Source organism: Stegostoma tigrinum, chromosome 2 (genome assembly GCF_030684315.1).
Source record: "Stegostoma tigrinum isolate sSteTig4 chromosome 2, sSteTig4.hap1, whole genome shotgun sequence".
NCBI lineage: Eukaryota > Metazoa > Chordata > Chondrichthyes > Orectolobiformes > Stegostomatidae > Stegostoma > Stegostoma tigrinum.
Genome location: NC_081355.1, coordinates 93,792,612 through 93,817,366, shown reverse-complemented (window position 1 = coordinate 93,817,366; position 24,755 = coordinate 93,792,612). Strand labels below are relative to the sequence as shown.

The 24,755-nt window shown below is 43.1% G+C and overlaps 1 protein-coding gene across 10 annotated transcripts in view; it reads right to left on the bottom strand.

The window, feature by feature from the left end:
- The window catches only part of ddc (dopa decarboxylase), a 156,755-nt gene that overhangs the window by 91,344 nt on the left and 40,656 nt on the right, over nucleotides 1-24,755 (bottom strand). For all 10 annotated transcript variants that reach the window (XR_007250065.2, XM_048557365.2, XM_048557390.2 and 7 more), the window contains one exon: nucleotides 16,054-16,173. Coding sequence is in view for 9 of the 10 variants with exons in the window: in XM_048557365.2 (XP_048413322.1) it covers nucleotides 16,054-16,173 (120 nt within the window). In the remaining variant the exon portion in view is untranslated. The remainder of the gene's footprint in view (nucleotides 1-16,053; nucleotides 16,174-24,755) is intronic.

Genomic DNA, 24,755 nt, shown 5'->3' with positions numbered 1-24,755 from the left:
CCATTTGAAGGATTCATAGCATTCCTTGCATTTTTGCTAATAATGGATACTGTCAAACTATGTGAGCTAGGGTGATGATTTTGGGCACTCTGTGCTCAGTGGAGATTAACCCTCTTTGTCGGGTCTCGCATATCACATGTTGCCCTCTTTCCACCATCCCAAACCTGACACCATCTTCCTAGGGCCCATCTGCCTGGTCCCAGTGAAACCCCAAAGTAACCTTGTTTTCCAGATCCACAGCTCCATGAGGTTGGAGACAACTTGTGGAATCAGGAGCAGATGCTGCTTCCAGTAGCGCTGTTGACGCCCAGTTAATTCAGGAGTTGTCAGCCCCTGAAAACGAGACTTCCTCTCTGACCAGAAGAGGAAACAGTTAGCTGTCTGTCAAGGTCAATCCTGGTTTCTCAATCGGTATTTGAAGATTAACATAAAAAATGGTGCCCCTGTACAACCAAATGGTCACATGAACGAGGTGCTGGGCACCATAACATTCAAATTTCCTCAACTTAGTTGGCTGATTGACAATTATAATAGTTTATACAATGGACTAGAAATGTTGAGACTACCAGCATAACAATAGCTCTGACACACACTGGTGTGTAGCAGCATCCTCACTGGCAGTGAAGCCTTGCAATTTCTGCCCTATAATTGCCGGATTTCTTACCAGATGATCTTTAGCCCTTGCACATCACAGAACACTTTGTGTATTTGTACAGGGGAAAACTTAAGTTGCTAGGATACATTTTATTCTATGGCTGACACAATACGGACAATTGTTTCATCCAGCCTCACATTTTATTATCTTGGAATCTCCAGCATCTGCAGTTCCCATTATCTCACGGACAATTGTTGCTATGGTGAGCCATACAAAAGAGGAAAAGAAGAACTGGTCAAAGCTGACGCATCCTCTTTCACTCATCAGAAATCTATTGCTGCAATTTCATTTTGTCTGCTGCCTTTTCAAATGCTAGCTGAAAAATATTTGCAGTCAGGTCACTACCAGGTGACAGACACAAAAGATGACCAAATAACATTCAAACGCACGCTTTACCGACATCAAAATTACATATCAGAACAAAAATGGATTTATGCTGTCTGCCTGCTATTATTGCAGGGTGCAGGAAATCAATACTGGTAGCAGCTTTACAGATTACAATTAAATTGAAAAAGATTTTACTATAATAAGCATTTAACAATATTGCACATGCTGAAATTGCAAGCAATTGCACACCACCAACAAAGAGACTGACATTTCAAAAGATAAACATCAAATAATGGTACGGATGGCTCACAGGCTGTGATATTTGAGGCTTTTTAATCAAAATAAGGATCACTGCTCTTGGACAGTTATTGCTTTCTCTACCTGAATGAAATGCACATCTTTGGTGCAAAATCAGTTTCATTACCATCACAGTATGAGAGTTTGTTTAGCCATGTGCAATTAACAAGGAAATTGTGTTATGGAGGTAACAGTGACTGGGGTGGTCAAGGTAAAAAATCACCCATCACCAGGTTATAGCCCAACAGATTTATTTGAAAACACAAGCTTTCAGAGCCTCACGGAGAGCTGGTGTTTTCAAATTAGCCTGCTGGACTATAACTTGATGTTGAGTGATTTTTGACCTTGACTATGAGGAAATTTTCATGAAATAATGCTCCAGCTCAAAAATAAAATGGCCTGAAACTTAAACAGTCATGAGGTATTGGTATGATAGCAGTAAATATAGCCATAAACCCTACAGTGTGGAAGCAAGCCATTCGGCCCATTGAGATCATGACAACCATTTGAAGAGCACTCAACCTGAATCCACGTTCCTGCCCCTCTCCCTGTAACCTGCATTTCCCATGGCTAACCCGTGTAAACTACACAACCCTGGACACAATGGACAATTTAGCATGGCAAATCCATCTAACTTGGACATCTTTAGGCTGTGGGAAAAAGCTGGAGTAGCTGGAGAAAACCCATGCAGACACAGAGAGAATGTGCATACTCCACACAGACAGTCGCCCGAAGCTGGAATCAAATCTGGGTCCCTGGTGATGTGAGGCAGTGGTGCTAACCACTGAGCCACTGTGTCACCCCTGGCCAGACATTACTTTCACTGTTGTACCTGAGTCCTTTTGTGGACTAAAACTGTTTTTAGAAAGGAGGAAACATGGGCCGAAAATGGTTGCAGTGGTCATCTAACCACAGATTGAAAGAAGCTTCCTGAGACCAATGCAAATAAACAAAGTCGTTTACACTGAAATTACCAAATTATCCGGAAGTCAATGGCCTAGTGGTATTATTGCTAAATTATTAATACAGAGATCCAGGTAATGTTCTGAGGGCACAAGTTTGAATCCCACATGGCAGATGATGGAATTTGAATTCAATTAAGGACAGATTTGGAATTAAGAATCTATTGATGACCATGAAGTCATTGTCAACTGTGGGAAAAAAACCCCATTTCATTCACGATATGTCCTTCAGAGAAGGAAATCTGCTATCCTCACCTGGTATGGCCTTGTGTGACTCAATTGCCCTCTGAAATGGCCTAGCAAGCTAATCAGTTGTATCAATTGCTACAAAGTCTCAAAGAAATGAAACCAAATGGACCACCTGCCATTGACCTAGGCACTGGAAAAGACAACGGCACAAACAGACCTGTCGACTTTGCAAAGTCCTCCTCACCAACAACTGGAGCCTTGTGCCAAAAATTTCACAGATTAGTCAAGCAACAGCCTGACAAAGTCATTCTCATGAAGTCATACCTTTAAAAAATGTCCCAGACGCCAGCATCACCATCCCTGGATGTGCCCTGTCCACCAGCAGAGCAGACCTAGCACAGGTGTTGGCACAGTGATATACGCTCATGAAGGAATTACCCCATAGTCCTCAACTTTGACTCTGGATCCTATTAAGTCTCACCGCTTCAAGTTAAACTTGAGTAAGAAATCCACCAGCTGATTACCACATACTGTCCTCCCTCAGCTGATGGATTGGTACTCCGCCACATTAAACAACACTTAGAGGAAGGACTGAGGATGGCAAGGGTACAAAATGTACTCTGGTTGGGGGTTTTCAACGTCCCCACCAAGAGTGGCTTGGCAGCGGTGCTACTAATCAAGCTGGTCAGGTTCGAAAGGACATAAACTATTCAACTGGGTTTGCAGCAGTTGGTGAGGGAACAAACAAAAGGGAAAAAAACATACTTAACCTCATCCTTATCAATCTTCCAGCTTAGTATGAGCAACCACCACACAATCCTTGTGGAGACCAAGTCCTACCTTCACGTTGAAAATAACTTCCATTGTGTTGTGTGGCATCATCACCGTGCTAAATGGGACGGATTTTGCACAGATCTAGCAACGCGAGACCGGGTATCCATGAGGCACTGTGGGCCATCGGCCGCAGCTGACGTATACTCCAGCACAATCTGTAACCTCATGACCTGGCATATCCCCCACTCAACCATCACCATCAAGCCAGGGGATCAACCCTGGTCCAATGGAGAGTGCAGGAGGGCGTATCAGGGGCAGCAAACAGGACTACTTGCATACCAAACAGCGAAAGCAGCAAGTGATAGACAGAGCTAAGGGATCCCACAACTAATAGATCAGATCTAAGCTCTGCAGTCCTGAATGGTGGTGGGAAAATAAACAACTCACTGGAGGAGGATGCTACTATAGAAGAGGCCAACACATCATTGCAAAAGATAAGCCTGAAGCATTCGCAGCAACCTTCAGCCAGAAGAGTCAACTGGATGAGCCATCTCATCCTCCCTCCAGTAGTCTCCAGCATTACAGATACCAGTGTTCAGCCAATTCATTTCACTCCACATGATATCAAGAAATGGCTGGAGGCACTGGATATTGCAAAGGCCATGGGACCTGACAACATTCCAGCAATAGAACTGAAGACTTGTGCTCCAGAACTTGCCACTTCCCTAGCCAAGCTGTTCTAGTATAGTAACAACACTGGTATCTATCTGACAATGTGGAAAATTGCCCAAGTATGTCCTGTATATAGAACATAGAACATAGAAGAGTACAGCACAGTACAGGCCCTTTGGCCCATGATGTTGTGCCATGGATTAATCCTAATCCAAAAATAAAATAACCTAACCTACATTCCCCTCAATTCACTGCTGTCCATGTGCATGTCTAGCAGTCGCTTAAATGTCACTAATGACTCCGCTTCCACGACTACCACTGATAAACTATTCCATGCGCTCACAACTCTCTGGGTGAAGAACCTCCCTCTGACGTCTCCTCTATACCTTCCTCCTAACACCTTAAAACTATGACCCCTCGTGGCAATCAATCCTGTCCTGGGGAAACGTCTCTGGCTATCGACTCTATCCATGCCTCTCATTACCTTGTACACCTCAATCAGGTCACCTCTCTTCCTCCTTCTCTCCAGAGAGAAAAGTCCGAGCTCAGTCAACCTCTCCTCGTAAGACAAGCCCTCCAGTCCAGGTAGCATCCTGGTAAACCTCCTTTGCACCCTCTCCAAAGCCTCTTTCCTATAATAAGGCAACCAGAACTAGACACAATATTCCAAGTGTGGTCTCACCAGGGTTTTGTAGAGCTGCAGCACAACCTCGCGGCTCTTAAACTCGATCCCCCTGTTAATGAAAGCCAAAACACCATATGCTTTCTTAACAACCTTATCCACTTGGTGGCAACTTTGAGGCAATTGAACACCAAGATCCCGCTGTTCCTCCACACTGCCGAGAATCCTGCCTTTAATCCTATGTTCAACATTTAAGTTCGACCTTCCAAAATGCATCACTTCGCATTTATCCAGGTTGAACTCCATCTGCCATTTCTCAGCCCAGCTCTGCATACTGTCAATGTCTCGCTGAAGCCTGCAACAGCCCTCGATACTATCAACGGAACCTCCAACCTTTGTCATCAGCAAACATACTAACCCACCCCTCAACCTCCTCATCCAACTCATTTATAAAAACTACAAAGAGCAGAGGCCGAAGAACACAGCCCTGCGAGACACCACTCAGCACCTACATCCAGGCAGAATACTTACCATCTACAACCACTCTCTGCCTCCTGTCAGCCAACCAATTCTGAATCCAGACAGCCAAATCACCCTGTATCCCATACCTCCTGACTTTATGAATGAGCCTGCCGTGGGGAACCTTATCAAATGCCTTGCTAAAGTCCATGTACACCACATCCACTGCTCGACCCTTGTCAACCTGTCTCGTGACTTCCTCAAAGAGCTCAATAAGATTTGTAAGGCATGACCTGCCCCTCACAAAGCCATGCTGACTTCCTTTAATCAAGCTATGCTTTTCCAAATAGTCATAAATCCTATCCCTCAGAATTCTTTCCAAAACCTTGCTGACCACAGACATAAGACTGACTGGTCTGTAATTTCCAGGGATTTCCCTATTCCCTTTCTTGAAAAGAGGAACAATATTTGCCTCCCTCCAATCTTGCGGTACGACTCCTGTGGAGAGTGAAGAAGCAAAGATCTTCGCCAGCGGCTTAGCAACCTCCTTTCCTGCTTCCCGGAGCAACCTAGGATAAATCTTGTCTGGCCCTGGGATTTTTCAATCTTAATATTGGCCAAAATTTCCAGCACATCAACTTCCTCAATCTCGATCTGTTCAAGCCTGTTCTCCTGCTCCTCAAAGTTCTCATTCACAACAAGGTCCCTTTCCTTAGTGAAAACCGAAGCAAAAAACTCATTTAGGGCTTCCCCTATCTGCTCAGACTCTACGCACAAGTTCCCTACGCTATCCCTGATTGGCCCTACCTTCTCCCTGATCATTCTCTTATCCCTCACGTATGAGTAAAATGCCTTCGGGTTCTCCCTAATCCTTCCTGCCAAGCCTTTTTCGTTCTCCCCTCCTGGCCCTCCTCAGTCCACTTCTGAGCTCCTTCCAAGCAAGCCTGTAATCCTCTAAAGCTGTGCTAGACCCTTGCTTCCTCCACCTTACGTAAGCTGCCTTTTTCTTTTTGACAAGAAGTACCTCTGTACCCATCATCCAAGGCTCCTTAATCTTACCACTCCTTACCTGTCTCAGAGGAACAAATTTATGCATCACTTGCAACAACTGCTCCTGAAACAGTCTTCACATGTTTGTTGTGCCCTTTCTGTGGAACAATTGCTCCCAATCTGTACTTCCCAACTCCTGCCTGATAGCGTCATTGTTTCCTTTTCCCCAGGTAAATATCTTCCCCTGGTAACTGCTCCTTTCCCTTTCCATGGCTACGGTAAATGTGAGGCTGTTGTGGTCACTGTTGCCATAGTGTTCTCCCATCGCGAGATCTGACACCTGTCCTGGCTCATTGCCGAGCACCAAATCCAAAGTGGCCTCTCCCCTCATTGGCCTGTCCACGTACTGAGTAAGGAAACCCTCCTGAACACACCTTTCAAAAACGGCTCCCTCCAAACCATTTGCACTAAGGGGGTTCCAATCAATATTGGGAAAGTTGAAGTCACCCATAACAACAACCCTGCTACGTTTGCACTTTTCAACAATCTGCCGGCCTATGAGTAAAAAGCAGGACAAGTCCAACCCAGCCAACTACTGCCCCATCAGTCTATTCTCTATCATCAGTAAAGTGATAGAAGCTTCATTGGCAGTGCTATCAAGGAGTACCTGCTTAGCAATAACCTGCTCAGTGATGCCCAGTTTAGGTTCCGGTAGGGACACTCAGCTCCTGATCTCATTACAGTCTTGGTTCAAACATGGACAAAAGTGAATTCCAGGGGTGAGGTAAGAAAATCACAACTTGACATCAAGGTTACATGTAAATGAGTGTAGCAGCAAGGAGCCCAAGCACAACTGGAATCAATGGGAATCAGAGGGCAAACTCTCCAGTGGTTGGAGTCATATCCGGCACAAAGGAATATGGCTGTGGTTGTTGGCGGTCAGTCATATCAGCTCCAGGATATCTCTGCAGGACTGCCTAAAGGTAGTGTCATAGATCCAACCATCTTCAGCTGCTTCATCAATGACCTTCCCTCCATCATAAGGTCATAAAGAAGGATGGTCGCCGATGATTCACAAAGTTCAGCACCATTCACAGCTCCTAAGTCTGAATAATATCCAGTCTTGGGCTGGCAAGTGGCAAGTAACATTTGCACCACACAAATGCCAGGCTATGTCCATCACCAATAAGAGACAATTTAACCACTGACACTCAGCATTCAATGGTGTTACCATCACTGAATCCCCCACTATCGAAGGTCTGAAGTATTCATGTTTGCCCACTTAATCAATGGGCTTGATGAGTTAGAGGTGGATTCTTCTTTACGTCTTATGACAAACGAGTAGACCAGGTAAGGTAGCCAAAGCCAGTAACGGACACTGCCACATAAGCAGCCTGACAGAGGAAGTTCACAGAGGTTCCTCTCTCTTACATTAGGACAGTGGCTGTGACTATGAGACAGGAAAAAAGGACTATCTGAAGCAACGTACTGGCCAATGCCAGAGATAAAAATAGGCTAAAATCTTTCCCTTCAGGAAAATCTCTAACCAGACATTGACTGGTTTACACAGCTTCCTTTTAACCAAAAGACACTTGAAATGGAGGCTGCTTCTGATAATCTTAATGAAATGATTGTCCTTAATGAATTCAAAAATTCAATAGACCTTCCAGACAGGATATATGGAAAAGAACAGACAGTGGCAGGGTTTAGGCAGGTGGCCATTCTGGCTGATGACTATGGACCCACACACAGATACATTAACTTATGGAAGCTAGGAGGATGTCACGCATCATGAAGGAATAAAGGGGAAGGAACACATCACATGGCAGAGAAAGCAGAATTCTTCCGGATCGTTAAAAGGAGAGATTGAGATGGGAGACAATCCAAGTGATACCATTGTAGGAAACCAGGAAATGTAAAGAAAAACAGTTGGTTATGGTGCTGTCCAGAAATTCAAGCTGCAGACCACAATCTGTAGAATTTATTGTAGACAGTTTCTGCTCAGACATGACTCTTGACCATGATAGCTGTCAGGAGACAGTGTGCAAGGAATGGCAACTACTGATTTTTCTAAACAAACAAAGAGAGAAACTGGCATTCTCTGAGATTAGGGAATGAGTCGGCTAGTCATAAAATATACCTTTTCAAACAGAAAAAGATAGCTGACAGTGGCTGCAAAAGTTGGAGACAGCTGCAGCAAACGGCAAAAAGGCTGGGAACGAAGAAAGATTCAGAAGCCCATGAGCAAGTAGTTAAGTCCATGATGTTTGGAGTGCTTCAGGAAAAATCACTTGAATTAAATCAGAAGCAAGTGGTGCAGAGGTTCAGAGCTGAGAAAAGCATGAAAGCCTTACATATAACAATAACATTTGTGATGTTAAGGTAGCTCAGGAGGATCATTTGAACTAAACACAGGATAAGGACAGGGCAGTCTCAGTTAGGCCAGTCACCATAAAAGAAAGTTACGAGAGTGACTGAGCATGTGACAAAAGGTGGCAGCCCAGAGCCAGCAACCTTAATAGTTACCTTTGTGGTAAAATTACATGGAGACCAGTGGAGGTCTCAGATAGACGACATGAAACTGAAGGCAAAGCCTCCCTTAGTGGAAGAGCCACATGTGAGTATTAGGGTAGACAATGGCCTAATATTATCAGTATTCTTTTAATCTAGAGACCCAGAGAATCTTCTGAGGACACAATCAGAAGTCACATAACATTGTGTTTTAATCCAACAGTTTATCTGTAGTCACAAGCTTTTGGAATGCTGCTTCTTCATCAGGTAACATGGACAGAAGCACACAGGCACACGATGAGCATCTCTCCACTGCACCTGACGAAGGAGCAGCACTCCAAAAGCCTGTGACTTCAAGTAAGTGTATCAGACTAAACCTGGTGTCATGTGACTTCTACTCTGTCCACCCCAGTGCAACACTGGCATCTCCACATTCTGAGGACAGGAGATTGAATCCCACCATTGATCATGGAGGAATTAGAACTGAATAAAAATCTGGAATTTGGGTCTCAAGATGACCATGTAACTGTTGCTGATTGTTGCCCTTTAGAGAAGGAAATCTGTCTTTCTTACCTGGTCTTACTTACATGTTATTCTAGTCACTCAGCAATGTGGTTGTCTCTTGACTGTCCTCTTGGTAAATAGGGAAAGGCAATAAATAGTGGCCACACCCTGTGCATGAGTAGAAGAAGAAGCTGTACAACCACCTGACAGCAGTAGTGTTCCAGGAATAGCCCAACAGGTTAGATGAAGACTTATTCCCGAAACAAAGGGAAAAGGGAAGTAAACATATCCTACAGTAGACACTATTGGTGAAGGCCACCACAGGCATCGGAGTGAGTTAAACATAGAAGGATCAGTAGGGCCATTAGTGGCCAAAAACTGAATTAAAATTTACAAGTAAGAGGCTTTGCTGAGAAGTTAAATGAATTCTTTGTTTCTGTCTTTACCTATGAGGCAGATGCTACCCACACTACAGTGACAGATGAGGAAGCTCAGTCTCTAGAACGGTTCAAAATTGATATGGAGTTGGTATCAGGTGAGCTGTTGATACTTAATGCAAATAAGACACCAGAAGCAACTAAAGTACACCCCAGGAGATTAAAGTTAGCAAAAATGCAATTGCAAAGGCACTGAAAATATCTTTCTACATTCCCCAGAATCAGGATGGAGCCAGAGAACTGGAGAATTGCAAATATCATACCTTTGTTTAATAAAGTTTGGAACACTAAGGCCAGCAATTACAGATTTAATTAATTTAATTTCAGCGGCAGATCGGCAGCAGCTGCAACAGCAAAGTGGACCCCATGCGGATTTCTGGCAATATGTTCTATGTTCTAGTACATAGCGGCACTGGTGGCATCTTTATTGGTGAGGTCCGGAAAGGACTCTTCTGCTGAGGGCATCAGTGGAGGTGAGATGGTGCCAAAGAGCGGTGACTTTCATTCCAGTGGCAGTGCACAGTGGGAGGACTCATGCGTGGCCATCAGGCCCATAGCCTAAGGCCTATGGCCCATGGCGGAGCACTCAACAAGAAGGACAGAAGGAGTATAAAGTTGAAAACCTTTTCTTTATTTCTTAATTCTTCTGCATTTTAATTATATATTTTGTTCTTTTTCTGTGTTTTAAGATGGCACAGTAAAGTGGTGACACTATACAATGTATTCTGTTGTATTTTGTAACAAAATGCACATGACAATAAACAAATCAAATCAAAACATTAACTTCTAAATGGTGGACAGGACTGACGTCAAAATGGCGGATGGGAGAAAATCATGGCTGTAAGAGCTGCTCCTTTTTTTGAGGTTTTTCCAGTGCTGGAGCTGATTTCTTCAATTTCTTGGAGCAGCAATTACTGTTTCATAAGCTGGGGCTTTGTTTTTTTGAACTTTCACAAAAAGATAAATAATAACAGTACTTTAAATGGGAAAAAGAGAGAGAGCCGGAGACTACATGGGAGGTTGGTTGGAGACTCGTTCAAAAAAAGTGGAGCAGCAAACTTTCCAACCTATCCGTGAGATAGGTTGGAAAGTAACCAAACACACTGCCTGCAGACATAATAATCTGGAACACTGAAATACTGCCTCATCTCCCACATCCAAAAGGTAGTTTACTTTACTAAAGGCCATCTCTGCACCTTAACAATCTGCAGATCCAGAAAATAGCACAGCCTTACTGCGAAACATTGCCATGGGAAAACTTAATATCATTGTTTTATATCAGAGGGGAGGTGATGGCCTAGTGGTATTATTGCTGGACTGTTAATCCAGAAACCCAGATAATGTTTTGGGGACCTGGGTTTGTACCCCATTGAATTCAACAAAATATCTAGAGTTAAGAATCTAATGATGACTGTGAATAAATTGTTGATTGTTGAGAAAAACCAGTCTGGTTCACTAATGTCCTTTAGGGAAGGAAACTGCCATCCTTACCTGGTCTGGCCTGCATGTGACTCCAGACCCATAGCAATGTGGTTGACTCTTAACTGCCCTCTGAGCAATAAATGCTGCCTAGCCAGTGACACCCTTGTCCCGTGAATGAATAAAGAAAAGAAAAATTAAACATCAGGTAACAGATCTCAGTAAAACATTTATGAAGAAAACCTGACTTTATTCCCTACTGGAGATTTACAAAGAAAAACAGATTAACATTTATAAGTTTTATATGACTTGAAAACTAGCACTTAGCTGATCTTTAGCTGTGAAAGTTAGAGACAATGAGAAACCTACAGCAGTCAGGGTGTGATGGATGGTAGTTTCAGGAAGGTAGAAAAATCACAGGAGATGGGTTACCTCTAGCAATGGAAGGAGGGGTAGGCAGGTAATGCAAGAGTCTCCTGTGGCTATCCCCATTTCAAACAAGTATGCTGGTTTGGAAAATACATGGGGTGGGGGACTCTTAGGGGAATGTAGCACTGACAGCCTGGTTTCTGGTACCGAGACTCGGTCTATCGTAATGAACGACATGTCAGGTTCCAAGCGATTGATTGTGATAACAGACTCTCTAGTCAGGGGCACAGACAAACGTTTCTGTGGCTGACTGCGAGACATCAGAATGATGCCAGGGTCAAGGATGCCTTGGAAAGGGTGCAGAGTATTCACAAAAGGGAGAGACACCAGCAGGACATCACTGTACACATTGGTACCAACGACATAGGAAGAGAAAAGGACAAGGTTGTGATGAGTAGGACCTGGAAGGTAGTAATATCTGGATCATTTCCAGTGCTACGTGCTTGTGATGGTAAAAATAGGAGGATAGAGCAGATGGACGTGTGGCTGAGGAGCTGGAGCAGGGAGCAAGGAATCACATTTTTGTATCATCAGAATCTGATCTGGAGTAGAAATGACCTAAGAAGGATGCGTTGCACCTGAATTAGGAGACCTATATGCTGGTGATTAAATTTGCTAGGGCTCAGCAAGAGGCTTTAAACTAATCATTTGGTGTGGCGGGGGTGGGGGGCGATGGGACAGAGGGCAGTGGGACCCAAAGAGGCAGTGAGAAAACTAGTAAATCTGAGGCTGGTACAGCAGAGAAGAGGAGCAAGTCAAACAGTCAAGTCAGGCAAAAGCAAAGCGGAGAACGAGGTAAGACTGATAAATTAAACTGCATTCATTTCAATGAAGGAGGCCTTAAGGCTTTGGCTGATGAACTCAGATCATGGTTGGAAACATGGAACTGGGATATCATGGCTAAAACAGAAATGTGGTTCAGGGAAGGGCAGGACTGGCAGCTTCATCTTCCTGAGTATAGGTGCCACAGGAAGGACAGAAACGGGTCAAGAGAGGAGGAGAGGGGTGGCATTTTTAATTAGGAATAACAATACGGCTGTACTTCGGGAGGATATTCCTGGGAGAACGTTCAGTGAAGTTTGGGTGGAACTAAGAAATAAGAATCGTCTTATTGGGATTGTATTATAGACAAATTCCCCTCCCCACCCCACCCCACTACCCAAGCGCGCGCGCACGCACACACACACACACACAACCCCCCCTCCTCCCCGCTGGAAATTTGTAAACAAATTTATAAAGCAAGCTTAGTTATCTGCAAGAATAATAATAGAGAAGTTTAACTTCTCAAACATAGACTGAGACTGCCAGAGTTTTAAGGGATCAGATGGAGAGGAATTTGTTGTGTGTACAAAAAAATGTTCTTATTCTATTTATTTTAGATAGATGTGAGGGGTTACATTTTGGTAAGGCAAATCACGGTAGAATTTATACACTTAATGATCAGGTCCTGGGTAGTGTTGTTGAACAAGAGACTTTGGGGTTCAGGTTCATAGTTCCTTAAAAGTGGAGCCCACAGGTAGACAGGATCGTCAGTGTCAATAGATGTGAAGCTGGAAAAGCACAGCTGGTCAGACAGCATCTGAGGAGCAGGAAAGTCAATCCTTTGTCAGGGCTGGAGATGGGGAGGGGATCCCAGATGTAAATGGGGGGGTGGGGCTGGGGGGTTGGGGAGTTGGGATGGTGATAGGTGAATGCAAGTAGTGGGTTATTGTGATTGATCAGTGGGAAGGGTGGAGTGGATAGGTGAGTAGGAAGATGGACAGATTAGGTCAGGACAGAATGGGAAGAGGACCCGGAGGGTTGGACATGGGATAAGGCTGGAAATGGAGGGATTTTGAAGCTGGTGAAGTCGATATTGAGGCCAACGGGCTGTAAACATGGGTGTTCTTCATCCAGTTTACATTTGGCCTCCCTCTGACAGTGGAAGAGTGGGAGGGGGAATTAAAACGGATGGCAACCAGAAGGTCGGGTTGGTTGGTGCATGCAGAATGCAGCTGCTCTGCAAACCGGTCCCTGCATCTGCGTTTGGTCTCCTTGATATAGAGGAGACAACATCGGGAGCAACGGATATAACAGATCAGGTTGGATGAAGTGCAAGTGAATCTCTGCCGGATCTGGAAGGATTGTTTGGGGCCATGGGCCGAGGTGGGAGTGGAGATATAGGGTCATCTCTTGTGGTTGCAGGAAAATGTACTGGGTGTGGTGGGGAAGTTGATGAGGAGTGTGGAGCTGATGAGGGAGTTGCGGAATGAATGGTCCGTGAGAAAAGCCAACAGGGGTGGGGAATGATCAATCACAATAAGGCCCTACTTGCTTCCATCTAACATCATCCCACCTGTACTTACCCCAGCCTCAACCCCTCCATTCATTGACTTCTGGTCTCCCATCCCCATCCCCAGTCTTGATGAAGCATTTCAACCCAAAATGTTGACTTTCCTGCTCCTCAGATGCCGTCCGAACTGCTGTGCTTTTCCAGCTTCACATCTATTGACTTTTGCTTCCAGCATCTGTGGTCATTACTGTCTCCAAGAGTGGTCAGTTCATTGATTCTAGGCTGTCATGTTGCGGCAGTACAGACATTGGCTAGGGCACTTTTGGAATACTGTATTCATTTTTGGTCTCCCTGCTATTGGAAAGATGTTGTTAAACTTGAAAGGGTTCAGAAAAGATTTACAAGGATATTGTCAGGGTTGGAGGGCTTGAGCTATAAGGAGAGGCTATAAAGACTGGGACGTCAGAGGCTGAGGGTTGACCTTGTACAGGTTTATAAAATCATGAGGGCCAAGGATGGGATGAATAGCCAAGGTCTTTTCCCTAAGGTAGGAGAGTCTAAACTAGAGGTAATTAAAAGGATCACAACTAGTGAATGTGCAGAAAGTCACCGAAAGTAAATGCTTCTGTTCTCATCGGTTGTATATGAACATAATGTGTAAAGACAGGTGTGATGCTCCACTGTGGTTCAGAATCTGTAAACAATTTTGTTGGGAAAAGGGTTTAATCATTCATTTTGCTGTTATTGCTAAAAACATTCAAAATTGTCACATATAAAGCTTGGTTTTTTTTTCCACCTTTATGCGTAAGAAACATTAACATTCTTTAGTTGGAAGTACATTGATAACCTCTTGTGAGTATGTTTTGTCATTGACTATCGTAGTATTTCAACTCTTTTAAAATAAAACTTTGACCTATCCAGCCAAGTTTCTGTCTAGGATATGACTTGCCCTGTATTACTATTAGCTGGTATTATGCCAAAAGAAAGATAAAAAGAATTAGGGAAACAAATAAAAACCAAAAGAACTGCGGATGCTGTGAATCAGGAACAAAAACAAAGTCGTTGGAAAAGCTCAGCAGGTCTGGCAGCATCTGTGAAGGGAAAAACAGAGTTAACATTTTGGGTCCAGTGACCCTTCCTCAGAAGGGTCTGAAGAAGGGTTCTGTGGAAGGGTCTGAGGAGGGGTCACTGGACCTTAAAACGTTAACTCTGTTTTATCCTTCACAGATGCTGCCAGACCCGCCGAGGTTTTCCAGCAACTTCTGTTTTTGTTAGGGAAACAAATAACGGATTTATAGAGGGAAATTGAAAAAAAAATGATAAGGGCGAAATAAATTCAGGCAGTGTAACATTTAAATTTAAAACTGTCCAGTTGATGAGCAAAACATCATTGGTTTAGCAGTATCTTTCTGGACCCTCAAGATTGAGCTTAGATTAAACTAGTGTCGTCTTAACCACAGGAATTTGTAGCCCCAAATGTCCATCTTGTGAATCACTTATTTACAATTATGCTGGCTAAGAACTTTTCTTCTACTAGTCATTCCTTGAAGCAAGAAGGATACTTGCCAAGGAGTAGAAACTGTGGCAAGTAATTATCCACAAAATATTTTGAAAATGGGAGGCTGTTGCACAGCAGCTACCATGTGGTTTTCATTAGGAGGAGATTATTCTGCTCTTCTTATCTGTAATAGGTACATTGGAAAGGTCTGTAGGTTATTAATCAATATATTTTGCCCAAAGTAGCTTATGGTGGGCTAGCAAAAATGTTCCATCAAATTGTGGCAACTCATAATTCATGACATTATCTCTGCCATGTCACATATTGCCAGTTTTTGTGCTCGCTAATAATGGAGACCGCCACAAACTCGCCTGAAAACAAAAAATGCCGGAGATCATGGTGGGTCAGGCAGCATCCATGGAGAGAAAGCAAGCTAACTTTTCAAGTTGAGATGACTCTTCATCTGAGCTGGTGTGATGTGTAGAGGGGGCCGCATTCATGCTATTGTTAGGACGGGGGTTGGAGTGCTGGGGGAGAAAGGATATTGATAGTTCAGATTAAGTGATTGGAATATGAGAATGGCAGCACAATGGTGTGTCTAACTGGCAGACTAGAAAGAAGACAGTCCCACTAGAGTGGGCGGGCTGGGGGGGTTAACGGGAGAGAGAACATGGTGGTGTCAATTAGACACAATATCGTTCTCACATTCTGATCACTTAATCTGAACTATCAACATCCTTTCTCCCACAGAACTCCAAGCCACCCCCACCCGCAACTACTGCATAAATGCTGTTCCCTCTACACTTCATGTCAGCTTTGAAGAACAGTCATTTCATCTCAAAACATTAGCTTGCTTTCTCTCCATAGATGCTGCCTGATCTGCTGTGATTTCCAGTACTTTTTTTTTGTTTTCAGTACAGATTCTAGCAGTAATTTTGCTCCTATATCATAAACACACCATTATTTTTCCTGTAATTTCTAATCAATTATAGTGCTTTACTACCTTTACACTATTTTGCTGAGCCTTTTCTTTTACCTGTATCACTCCACCACCTCCGTTACCAGTCACAGCCAGAAATGCTTCAGGCAGATTCAACATCTTTCCCAGCCAGTCAAGCATCACAGTTTCCAACTCTGTACATGCAGGGCTTGCAGCCTAAAGGCAAAAACAGTCATTTATTTACACCTCATGAGCTTATGCATAAATTGTTTGGATTAATACTGTTTAAAGTAAAATATATTTTATTAAGCAACATAAAGTTAGCAAACACAATAACATTCTTGGGCTTGTATACTCTTGAGTTTAGAAGGATGAGAGGGGATCTGATTGAGACGTACAAGATTATTAAGGGATTGGACACTGAGGAGGCAGGACGCATGTTTCCGCTGATGGGTGAGTCCAGGACCAGAGGACACAGTTTAAAAATAAGGGGTAGGCCATTTAGAACAGAGTTGAGGAAAAACTTCTTCACCCAGAGAGTGGTGGATATATGGAATGCTCTGCCCCAGAAGGCAGTGGAGGCCAACTCTCTGGATGCTTTTAAGAAAGAGATAGACAGAGCTCTTAAAGATAGCGGAATCAAGGGTTATGGGGATAAGGTAGGAACAGGATACTGATTATGGATGATCAGCCATGATCATAATGAATAGTGGTACTGGCTCAAAGGGCTGAATGGCCTACTACAGCAGCTATTGTCTATTGTCTATTCTCTTCATGGAATGTGAGTATCATAGGCAAGGCCAGTATTTGTTGCCCATCTCTAATTTCTTATGCTAAGAACAATATTCTTACTAGTTTAACATAGGGGGTGAATTTACTCAGATCTCTTTCACACCATATCATTAGTAATTGGGGTATCTGCCAACCATCCACTGAAATCATAATGCTGCTGTGGGAATAACTTAAATGAAATTCATCCCAAAGTTGTTTTAATGTTAGAATTATTTGAATTGCTCAAGCAAAAGAAGTAACTGAATTGAGCAGCTCCACTAAAATGTAAGGTATTATTTTGAAAAGTGAAATGGAGTCGATTTTTACTCTGCATCTACTTTAAGTGTAAACTAGCAAATTGTGAAAACTGCAACATTCACAAGTCAGCTTGTTTCAAGGTGTTGCTGTATTTGACATTTTTAAATTCAGAATTGGGATGACGGTGTCACTGGCTAGGCAGCATTTATTGCCCATCCTTAACTGGCCAGAAGGCAGCTCAGAGTTGACCACATTGCTAGGGTCTGAAGTCACGTGTAGGTCAGATCAGGTGAGGATGGCAGTTTCCTTCCCTAAAAGACATTAGTGAACCACATGGGTTTTTCTGACAATTGCAATGGATTCACGGTCATTATTAGACTCTTAATTCCAGATATTTATACTGAATTAAAATTCCATCATATGCCATGGCCGGATTCAAACCCGGGTTCCCAGAAAGTTATCTGGGTCTCTAGATTAATGTCCAGAGATAATAGTTCCAAAGTGTTAGTTATATTTGATTCTGCCTAGAAACATGGACAGGGCATGTTGCAAAATTTTCAACAGGCTACTCAGAAAAGTTCAAAGGTTACCGAACAGCCAATTTTAGACATTCGGACAGAGACGTACAGAGGACAAAATTGTTATCTGCTCGTCAGTCAGGTATTTAGGAGCAGAGAGAAGCAATTCTGTCCTGAGAAAGGTGCTGCTGCAGCAGGTTATGACACAGGAAAAATCCATGGAGGCAAGTCCCTAAGCAGATCATAACTTAGCTTTGGGGGCTGTTGTGGGATTTGAAATGAGGACTTGCTGGTGTTAAGGCTATTAGGATTTTAAGGTGAATTGTCCTCTATATATTGAAAATTAAAATAACTTTGTCAGTTGTTGTGACTTTTCTGGGGAAGTAAGATTTACCTCTGTTTGATTTTCAAGAATTTACCACAATCAGATGAATAGCATTACCACAAAAGCTGGAGTTAGAAATAAAACCAAGAGTTAAGAAAGCAGATACAGTTGAGGTTGTACCACACTTGAACTGGAAGAAGATCACTGAGTGAAGTTTGGTTTTGTGGAAGCTCAGGAAAGCAGGAGAAGAAGTTTTACCATTGCTCTTCCTTTCTTTACCTTTTTGGTGCATGTCACTTCAGCGCTGGGATAAAATACATGCTCATTTTGATAAACAAAGTGAAAAAAAGTGTCATCATAGTATTCTGGTAAACTGATCAGCCAATAAGTGCTATGTATAGTTTAGGGCTATAAAAGGTATCAGTATCTTGTAGATACAGTAAAATTGTGAAAAAGAAACAGATTTTATATGCTTGTTTATAATAACAAATTAACACTAAATTTATTACAATACAAACAATGAAGAGACTAGAGTTGTGTCATAGCTGCAAAATGTAGGTGGTTTTGGGCCTGAAAGTAATCCAGGACAAACACATCTGTCACAACTGCCTATCGCTCCAGGTACTCAAATTCAGTGTTATTGAATTGGAGACTGAGTTGACAACTTTGCAATGTATCAAGGAGCGGAAAGATAACTGAACATTTTGTTTATCTGAAGGTGGTTCCTCAATTCCATTGTAGCAAGGGATAGGAACATGTGACCACAGGTGAAGTACTTTAAATGGAGGGAGTAAATAGGAATATAACGATAGCAAGGATAATATAATAAGAGGGGAGTGATACTTTTCTGTGCAAACAGATAAGTCCAGGAGGCAATGTTACAGTTGCTCGTTAGCTCGCCAGGCTGGTTGTTCTGTGATGTGCAGATGTTTCGTTACTATTCTAGGCAACATCATGAGTGCGACCTTCAATAGAAACGTTGGTGTTCTGCTCCATTCTGAATTTATATGGTCCTCCGGTGTGGTGTATTGAGGCAAGTGAATATAATATGCAATAAACATTACATTGGGCAAACAGGGAGGAAACCAATGACCAGGATACATGAGCACCAGCTGCTAGTAAAAAGATACAACCAATGTTCACTTGTCCTGATACACATGGACATTGAGGGCCATCAGTTTGACTGATACAAGTGAACGACAAACATCTAAGGGAATTTGTGGAAGCCTGGTTCTCAACATGGCACTCCATTAACAAGCACATAGAAACAGACCTTGTATACAGACTGCTGCTAAAAAAACAGAACCGAAAATTACAAGATCCACTACACCAGAGGACTATATAAATTTGGAACGGAGCAGAACACCAACGCTTCGATTCGAGGTTGCACTGATGATGTTGCCTAGAATGAAACCGAAATGTCTGTACACCACAGAACAAATGACTTGGCGAGCTTACAAACAACTGCATTCACAGCCCAAGCTACAGGGTTGCTAAGACCTTAAAAAGGCAATGTTGCCCAACCATGGCTAGGGTTCAAGATATCTGCGCAGGGCAAGATTGGAACTTGGAACGAGAAGATAAAGATCCAGTTGCTGTTGTCCAGGTAGGTACCAATGCCATAGGTAGTTAAAGGAAAGAGGTTTTGCTTTAATGTATGAGGAGTTGGACCCCAAATCTGAAGAGCAGAAACTCAAGCATACATGCCACATGCTAAATGGGAGAGATGCACAAAATTGATGAAATGGATACATGGCCCAAACACTGGTGTGGGAGAAGTGGGCTTTGGCTCTTGGGCATTGGCATCAGTACTGGGAAAGTTGGAATGAATAAGCGGGATGGTCTGCACCTGTAGTATGGTGGGAACAGTGTTCTGAACAAAATCTATAACTGGGGAAGTAGAGGAGACTTTCAAATAAACTTTCAGTGTGAGGAAATAATCTTGTCTAGATGAAATCAAGGGCAGAGTCAAGGCAAGAAGGCAAAATAATAATAAGAGAAATGAAGGTCAATGAATGGAGTAAAGTCTTTCCTAAACCTAGTAAATGCCAACAATCAAGATAAGACATTAAAGAGATAACAAAAAGACAAACCTAACGGCTCTGTATCTGAATGTGAGTAGTGCACATTGAAGTATCATCATGGAATCCCTACAGTGTGGAAGCAGCCATTCAGCTCATTGAGTGTTCAACTGGCCCTCTGAGATGATCCCACCTAGACCCATCCCCTTAGCCTATCCCTCTAACCTTGCATTTTCCATAATTAATCTACCTAGCCTGCACACCTTTGGACTGTGGCAGGAAATTGGAGCACCCAGAGGAAACCCACACAGACATGGGGAGAATGTACAAACTCCACACAGACAGTTGCCCAAGGGTGGAATCAAATCCAGGCTCCTGGCACTGTGATGCAGCAGTGCTAATCAATAAGCCACCTTGCCATCCAAGTAAATAAATATTACCTGATAGCAATTTTGGAGACACTGCTGCATAATGACAAGAATTGGTTCTTGAATGTTGATGGGTATATGATATTCAGGAAGAATAAAAAGCTAGAGAAAATGAAGCCTTCATTTTGAATCAAGGATAGCATTAATACAAACGTTACAGATGAACGTAATTCTTTGATGTAGAACCAAGTTGAGTGGAACTGAGGATTATTAGGGGGAATAAATTGCAAGTGGAAACGATCTACAGGTCCCAAAGATTAATTACAATGTAGGATAAAGTATAGAAGAAGAAATAAAGAGTGTTTATGATAAACGGAGAGCAATAAACTTGAATGATTTTAATTTACATACTTACAGGAAAATCAGATTGCCAATCGTAGCTTGGGTGAGGCAATTTCTTAGAAAGAAACAGTTTCTTACAGAAGAACATGCCGGAACCTCCCAGAGTGTGGGTTATATTAGACTTTGTATTGTAAAATGTGACTGGATTAATTAATAGCCTCAGAGTAAACACAGCAGCAACTGCAATATAACCTGAAAAAGGGTAACGAGCCAGCCGGAAGTCTGAGCTAGGTAAAGTGAGTTGGGATACTAGGATAAGTGTAGATCAATAGAGAAGGAGTGGCAGAGATTTAAAGTGATATTTCAAAATACTCGTAAGTATGAAAAGTATAAAGGGAGGACTGAGAATCAACAGTTACCTAAAAAAATTAATGAAAACATCAAAATTAAAGGAAAAAGCATATAATTGTGAAAAGATAAGTGGCAGGTCAGATGATTGAAATGATTATAAAGAACAGCTCAGAGTGACTGGAAGGTTTGTCAGATGAAAGAATGATTGAGAAGTAGCTATTTAGAAATGAAAAAACTGAGAGCAAGAGATTCTACAGACATTTAAAAAGGAAAAAACGTAGTGTGAATATTTGTCTTCAATAGAGAGAGAATAAGGAGTTAAATGGAAAATGAAAAAATGGTTTTTTGAATGAACAAATATTTTGCTCTGTTTTTACTATGGAGCTTACAAAATACATTCCAGTAACAGCTGCAAATCAGGAGTTGAAGGGACAGAAGAACTTGGTGAAATGCTAACCATTCAGGCAGCAGTATCGAGCAAACTGATGGAGCTGCAGACTGACGGGTCCATGGGTCCTGATGATCTTTATCCCTGGATCTCATACAATCGTAAAGTATATGAAGTAGTAGGATAATGATTTTCCTACTACCTCATTAGTATTTGGTTTCTTGAATTTGCTATATTCTGCACTCACCCTCCCTCTCAGCCCCAGAACATGCATAAGGTGTACGATGTGTTCACTTTCTACCCACCAGATTCAAACGATCATTCTCCACCACTGCCTCTGTCAGGATGACACCTCTTCTTCCCCTCTCCTTGTCACCATTCCCCAAGAGAGTCATGATCCATGCTTCTGTCTTTCCTAACCTTCCTCATCCTCCATGGCACATTCCCATGCAATTGCAGAGGGTGCTGCACTTACTCTTTTACCTCTTCCATCCTCCCTGTCCAAGACTCCTGACACATCTTACAGGTGAAGCAGCGATTTACACTACTTATTTCAATGTAATCTACTGTTTTCACTGCTATCACTGGTCTCCGCTACCTTGGTAAGACATAACAAAGATTGGCTGACTACTTTGAGTAACACCTCCACTCTGACTGCAAGAGCTGCCCCAGTGTTATGGCTGCCTGCCTTTTCATTACATCATCCTAACTGGAGGTCCAGCTCTTCACTTTCTACTAAGGCACTTTATATGTACTAGTGCCATGGGTGTGCTCATTGCAGAGCTGATCTATTTTTCACTATTCATACCTATCACTTGCACCTTTCTTGCATTGAAATCTCTTCTTTATTACCATTAGCATTCAAACCCTTTGGCCCTAAGCACCATAAGACCATACATTGTAGAAGCAGAGTTAGGCCATTCAGCCAATTGAGTTTGCTCTGCCCTTCAATCATGGCTGAAAGGTTTCTGAGTCCCATTCTCCTGCCTTCTCCCCAAAACCATTGATCCCCTTACCAATCTAGAACTTATTTATTGCTATTGTATATACACTCAATAATTTGGCTTCCACAGGTCTCCGTGACATTGAGTTCCACAGGTTACCCTCTGGCTGAAGAAATTCCTTCTTACCTCAATTCTAAAGTATTGTGCCTTAACTTTGAAGCTGTGCCCTTGTGTTCTAATCTCCTACTAGTAGAAACATCTTCTCCATCTCCAGTCTATCCAGTCCTCTTGGTATTCTGCAAGTTACAATGAGATCTCCTTCATACTTCGAACCTCCATCAAGCACAGACCCAAAGTCTTCAATTGCTCCTCATATGACAAGCTCTTCATTCCCAGGTTCATTCGTGTAAATGTCCTCTGAAATCTTCCAATGCCAGTATATCCTGCCATAGATACAGGGCCCAAAATTGCTCACAAATTGCAAATGTGGTCTAACCAGAACTTTATACTGCTTCAGTAGGACATCTCTGGTCTTGTCTTACAGCGCTCTTGAAATGGAAGTTAACATTGCACTTGCCTTCCTAACTGCCAATACGGAAAATACAATGCAACATACACAGCAATAAGATAATTGATTAGGGCTACGCAGAACAAAATAAATAGAACAAATTAAGTGTATATGAATGGAAAACAGTATGAATAGGTTAGTCAAGTCAAATCACGTGACATACAGGTAAACAGGCTGAGGGCTGTAATGATATAATGTAATAGATTAGGTGGTATTAGATGGTACTGTATTAGGTGGTACTAGGTGTACTGGAACAATGGGAGTGGGCACATATGATTAGGATAGTAACATCAGATGACCTGTAATCAAATATTGAAGGCCATGATGACTTATGAATTAGATGGTACTGGAACAGTGGTAGCTGTCATCTAGAGAATGGGAGGGGGACTGGAAATGGTTTGCGACTGGGAGGTGCAGTTGTTTGTTGCGAACTGAGCGGAGGTGTTCTGCAAAGCGGTCCCCAAGCCTCCGCTTGGTTTCCCCAATGTAGAGGAAGCCGCACCGACATGTCCATCATGGGCCTCCTGCACTGCCACAATGATGCCACCCGAAGGTTGCAGGAACAGCAACTCATATTCCGCCTGGGAACCCTGCAGCCATATGGTATCAATATGGACTTCACCAGTTTCAAAATCTCCCCTTCCCCTACTGCATCCCTAAACCAGCCTAGTTCGTCCCCTCCCCCCACTGCACCACACAACCAGCCCAGCTCTTCCCCCCCACCCACTGCATCCCAAAACCAGTCCAACCTGTCTCTGCCTCCCTAACCGGTTCTTCCTCTCACCCATCCCTTCCTCCCACCCCAAGCCGCACCCCCATCTACCTACTAACCTCATCCCACCTCCTTGACCTGTCCGTCTTCCCTGGACTGACCTATCCCCTCCCTACCTCCCCACCTATACTCTCTCCACCTATCTTCTTTACTCTCCATCTTCGGTCCGCCTCCCCCTCTCTCCCTATTTATTCCAGTTCCCTCTCCCCATCCCCCTCTCTGATGAAGGGTCTAGGCCCGAAACGTCAGCTTTTGTGCTCCTGAGATGCTGCTTGGCCTGCTGTGTTCATCCAGCCTCACATTTTGTTATCTTGGAATTCTCCAGCATCTGCAGTTCCCATTAACTCTCTCCTCAGTCTCTTTATGCTTTAGATCTGCAAAGGCTTTTCCCATTCAGAAAACAGTCTATGCTTCTATTCTTCCCATCAAAGTAAATAATCCCACATTGTATCCCATCTGCCACATCATTGCCCACTCGCATAACATGTTCAATTCCTTTTGCAGCCTCCCCACTTCCCTTGCACTACTTGTCCCTCCATCTATTTTTGTGTCATCTGCAAACTTAGGAAAAATGCCCTCAGTTCCATTATCCAGACTGCTGATGTATAATGTGAATAGTTGTGGTCCCAACACTCATGTCTATGATTCTCCACTAGTCGCTGGCAGCCATTCTTTAAAAAATGACTCTTCTATCCCTACTGTCTGCCTTCTGCCAATCAGCCAATCTTCTGTCCCTACCAGTGCCTTACCCCTAACACCATGGGCTCTTTTCTATTTCAGCAGCCTCCTATGTTTGATCTTGTCAAAGGCCTTTATACTCTCACCATCTGTTCCCCTTTCTTCTCCTCTCTCTTCGTCAACAGCATCAAAAAAATTATGCTCCAGACCCCTTCAATTTTGAAGAAGTCATTGGACATTGGTCATTGAGGCGGCACAGTGGCTCAGCCGTTAGCACTACAGGCTCACAGCGCCAAGGACCCGGGTTCGATTCCAGGTAACTGTCTGTGTGGAGTTTGCACATTCTCCCCATGTCTGCATGGGTTTCCTCCAGGTGCTCTGGTTTCCTTCCACAGTCCAAAGGTGTGCAGGCTAGGTGAATCAGCCATGCTGAACTGCCTGTAGTGTTCAGGGGTGTGTGGGTTACAGGGGGACGGGTCTGGGCAGGATGCTCC